The 4,954-nt window shown below is 31.9% G+C and overlaps 1 protein-coding gene across 1 annotated transcript; it reads left to right on the plus strand.

The window, feature by feature from the left end:
* The first annotated feature begins 2,105 nt into the window (after positions 1-2,105).
* On the plus strand, positions 2,106-3,857 carry LOC131039156 (cytochrome P450 750A1-like). Its single transcript, XM_057971825.2, has 2 exons — positions 2,106-3,033; positions 3,123-3,857. Exons 1-2 carry the CDS (start codon positions 2,131-2,133, stop codon positions 3,759-3,761), a joined length of 1,542 nt encoding a protein of 513 aa, XP_057827808.2. The 5' UTR covers positions 2,106-2,130; the 3' UTR covers positions 3,762-3,857.
* The last annotated feature ends 1,097 nt before the right edge of the window (positions 3,858-4,954 follow it).

A 4,954-nucleotide genomic window follows, 5' to 3' on the forward strand; every position in this document is an offset into this window, starting at 1 on the left:
TATAAAATGATTTAATATTGTTTACTATGAAAAAATAATTACAAATTTAACCCCTCATGATTTAACTCTTTGTGAAACAATAATATTATTTGAAACTGAAACCTATTTGTCAAAAATTTTATATAGGGTTTTAAAAAATTATCATTGCATTTCATCTATTGTAACATGGTAAATAAGAGTTAAAAAAAACAATATTATTAAACATTATATTAATAATAAATAAAAACTTAATTCAACTTCTTTAAAAATAATAATAATAATGATTTAATACTATTTACTATTAAAAAATAGTTACAAATTGCACTTCTCATGATCTAACTCTTTGTGAAACAATAATACTATCTAAAATTGAAACCTATTTGTCAAAAGTTTTATCAAAGACTTTAAAAAATTATTACTGTATTTCATCTATTGTAACATGGTAAACAAGAGTAAAAAATAAAATAAAACAATATTATTAAACATTATATTAATAATAATTAAAAACTTAATTCAACTTCTTTAAAAAAAAAAATAATAACGATTTAATACTATTTACTATGAAAAAATAGTTACAAATTTCACTCCTCATATCTATTTGTCAAAAGTTTTATCAAAGATTTTTAAAAATTATCATTGTATTTCATCTATTATAACAAGATAAACAAGAGTAAAAAATACAAAAAAAAGCAACATTATTAAACATTATATTAATAATAATAATTCAACTTCTTTAAAAAAAATTAATAGCTGGTAAGCTTTTAAAGGAATTAATATAATTACAAAATTTTCTCAAACTATGAAGCTGCATCTATAACCATAATTGCTAATTATTGAATTACAAATAAATTAGCAATTTAATTAAATTTTTAATTAACACCAAACAACTTGTTTATTACAAATAAAAATAATCATAAATTGGCTTCAGTCTAGCACGTAAGTATTATTCATTTATTATTTTGAGTGGTTATATGGTATAGTAGTCAATTGTATTTCATTCTGTATACCTCCTTCATTCATCAAACGGTTTCACTTTGTCATGTGGTGGATACGATCGCACGTCCACGTCATTTGGTACATTAAAAAATTAATTGTGGCAGATACCATGCTATAGACGGGATAAATGGATGGCAGTAAAAACGGTGGAAACTATCGAAAATGGGAAATCAAGATTTAACGGCGTCCTGTCATCTAATTAATTTAATACAGTGTTGTACATGTGAAATAATTACTTTAACAGTAAATATGTCATAGTAATAATTATAGGAAAATTCTGTATTTTTTTTTTATGTCTACTAAAATTAATGTAGATCAATCAGATGAAAAATAAATCATGTTTTAAAATATTTTTTGTTAAAAATTGTGCATGTTTACTTTTTTTTTTTTTAAATTATTTTAATTTGAAAAATTTTAAATGCTGATTGATTGTCAAGTACAATAACTAATTGCTATTTAACACCATGATGAATGCAAAGTGAGAACAATAAAAAGTATAAAAGATGGCCGACCGTTTCACGTGGCAAAGTGGTTGTTTCACCTTGCAAAATGGGGAAGTCTTATCTTCAATATTAAAATGAAATGGAAAAAATGGCAGCATTTTTATTTTCACTCCATCCATCCATTTGCACCACTAGTGTAATATGAAATATCAAATTGAAAATATGTAATCATTTAACATGCAGCAATTAAAACGCATGGAAGTAAATAAAGAGTTAAATATGTGGAAAGCTGCTGGACGTCGTTTTCAGCAAAATAATAACAAGGAGAAGCGTAGCACAGAGGAGGATATTGATTTCATAGATGAAAAAAAAATGCGAAAAATAACAATTTTTCATTTCTTTTATATTCTGTTGTGGAAGGACCTCGTCCCGACTAGACCCACAATTTCATATCATCTTCAAGAATAAGTGGTGAGACCATGTTTAAGAATAAAAAATACAAAACGTGTATCATTTTCATGAGTCGATAATACAATGACAGTGTGTTTATTTTCATCCGTCTATCTCAACTGCGTGTGGAACAGAAAGATTCACATGGCAAACATGCCATGCCCTAATAATTGAGGGCACAAGTAGCAGCAGATCTTTTATATAAAGTCTTCCCTCCCCAGCAAAGTAAAGCAGCAGTCTCCCTTTCTGGGTTTCCTTGATCATGGATCTCAATATGAGTGTTTCTGCAATAGGACTTGCAATCTTTTTGTTTACTGTCTTGCTGTCGTTTCTATTAGGATGGGCGAGAAAAAACAATGAGAGATTATGTTTGCCAGGACCATTTGCGCTGCCCATCATAGGAAACCTCCATCAGTTGGGAGCTCTTCCTCACCGCGGTCTGCAGAGGCTGGCTGAGAAACATGGGCCAATCATGTTGGTGAAGATGGGTTCTGTTCCCGTTGTGGTTGCGTCTTCTTCTCAGGCGGCCAAGCAGTTTCTGAAAACCCATGACTTGAATTTTGCCAGCAGGCCGTCTACTGTAGCTGGAAAATACCTGTTTTACAATCGCAAGGACATCGTGTTTGCACCCTACGGTGCTTATTGGCGAAATATAAGAAAGATTTGCATGATGGAGCTCCTGAGTGCCCAGAGAATCGATTCCTTCAAAGGTGTGCGGGAGGAAGAGGCGTTGGCGATGGTCCGATCGATCTGGGAGAAGAGTGAGCAAGGCAGAAAGGGCGTAGATGTGAGCCACAGCGTTGCCTGCTATACCTCCGACTTGATGTGGCGAATATTGACGGGGAGGACAAATGCCGACCGCCTCTCTGGCGGTACAACGTTTGAGGAACTGGTTTGGGAAGGTAATGAGTTGATGGGTGCTGTCAACATTGGCGATTTCATTCCTTGTTTGGAGCTGCTGGACTTGCAGGGGCTGAGGCGACGCACGAAAAATGTCCACCAGCGGTTGGACGCCGTCTTTGACAAAATAATAGATGAACATGTGGAGCGCAAAGGGAGGCGCGGCGAGGAGGGGGAGGAGGAGGAGGAGGAGCGGCAGAATGACCTGGTTGACGTGCTTGTGGACATGGAAATCACAGTAGAAGAAAAGAAGGCTATCCTTATGGTAAGTACTAATTTTTATTATATGATCGTGTAGTGGTCGCATTACTTTGTATTGATTATATGTGTTTTGATTTATTTATGTGTATATAGGATATGTTTCTCGCGGCAATTGAGTCATCGGCATCTACAGTGGAATGGGCAATGAGTGAGTTATTGAGAAATCCACATGTGATGAAGAAATTGCAAGGAGAAATTGATTTTATAGTTAAAAAAGATGAGAAAATAACATCTTTTCATATTGTAAGAATGGAATACTTACATTGTGTGGTGAAAGAGACATCGAGATTGTATCCAATAGGCCCTTTGCTCATCCCTCATGAATCTACAGAAGATTGTCTTGTAGAAGGACCTCATCACGACTACTTCATACCAACAAAAACAAGGCTTATTATTAATGCTTGGGCAATAGGAAGAGATCCAAAAGTATGGGAAAATCCCTTTGAATTTAGGCCTGAGAGATTTATGGATAAAAATTTTGATATAATAAGAGATCCAGAATTAAGCATGATTCCTTTTGGAGCAGGAAGGAGAAGTTGTCCTGGTGCTTCCATGGCCATTGCCAATATGGAGATTGCATTAGGATACCTTGTTCACTACTTAAATTGGAAATGTGAAGGAGAGTTAGACATGAAAGAATCTTTTGGAATCACCATTCCAAAAAAAGTGCATCTCTTTGCTATTCCAACTTTGAGGTTAAAGGTGAATGAACCATCTTGCTCTCAAATTTAATTACTATGAAAATTGTTCATTACCTTATCAATCAAGTTATGTAAAGCATGACCTTTATAAATAAATATTCTTCTCATTATGAGATGAATACAAAATTTATGTATATTACAACATTTTTTATTTCTATATTTTCAATATATTATTTCATCTTCATATCAATTTGACATAATATACACCATGATCTATCATCAGGACAAGAGAGAAAGTGAGAGAGAGCAGGAGATCAGAATCGTTGTCTCTCACTTTCTCTCTTGCCCTGATGATGGATCATGGTGTTTGATCCGAAATGTTGGCAACATCAAAAAGCTACACGGTCAAATCCAGAAGAAATAAAAACAAATCACTATGGACTGTGGAAGTTTCATGAACTTAACAAGCTTATAGGTAAAGTTTGTTCACTTATTCTTTCTATTGAGAAATTATATTTCTTATTGCTATTTAGTGTGATGAATATTTATATATGTCAAAAAATATTGTAAATTATTATTTTTTAATTACTATAATTATAATTAACATGTACTGTATTATTACAAATATATATAAATTTTAAGTATATTATGTTTTTTATTTGTATGCTTTCTTCAGTTGTTTGAATGAAAATAATGAATTCAGAAACATCAGCCTTCTTTAAATAAAAGATATTTGTAAAAAAATCTTATCCCATATCCTAAAAACTAATAAGAAAAATTATAGATTTTGTGGTATTGAAAAGATGACCAAAAGCTTGAACATAATCTAATAAAATATCTTTTGTTCTCCTAAATTTTAATAAAGAAAGGGAAGAAAAACTCATAGTATCATCTAAAAATTCTTGATGATTTTGGTAGTTCATTATCTATAGAAGAAGTTTCACACCATGTAAAGAAGTCTTATTGTTAAGATATATTATACATCTTCCGAACAAGTAGGGAGACAAATAATTCCCTTGATGAATACCCTAAAAGGAAGAGGAAAGCCATTTTTAGATCCCTTAACAAGGACACAAAAGGAGATAGATGAATAAACCCAAAACCCACCCTCCAATCCTTATTATAAGATTTATATTTTTACAAAAATTCTATCAAGGAATCTTTAATTGGCAGTGATTATAATATTTCATAATGTTTGTTTCAAGAGTATACCGTAATAATGTATAGTCTAATAAGCTAAGATAATAGCATCTATTTTTAGATAACCTTTAAGAAGTCCCTCTT

This window comes from Cryptomeria japonica, chromosome 10, assembly GCF_030272615.1.
Source record: "Cryptomeria japonica chromosome 10, Sugi_1.0, whole genome shotgun sequence".
NCBI classification, from domain to species: Eukaryota; Viridiplantae; Streptophyta; class Pinopsida; order Cupressales; family Cupressaceae; genus Cryptomeria; species Cryptomeria japonica.

Excerpts from the sequence above, each read along its gene's own strand:
- LOC131039156 (XM_057971825.2), top strand. The coding sequence starts at position 2,131 with ATGGATCTCAATATGAGTGTTTCTGCAATAGGACTTGCAATCTTTTTG. Across the intron at positions 3,034-3,122 it reads AAAAGAAGGCTATCCTTATG|GATATGTTTCTCGCGGCAAT; the intron begins GTAAGTACTAAT and ends ATGTGTATATAG.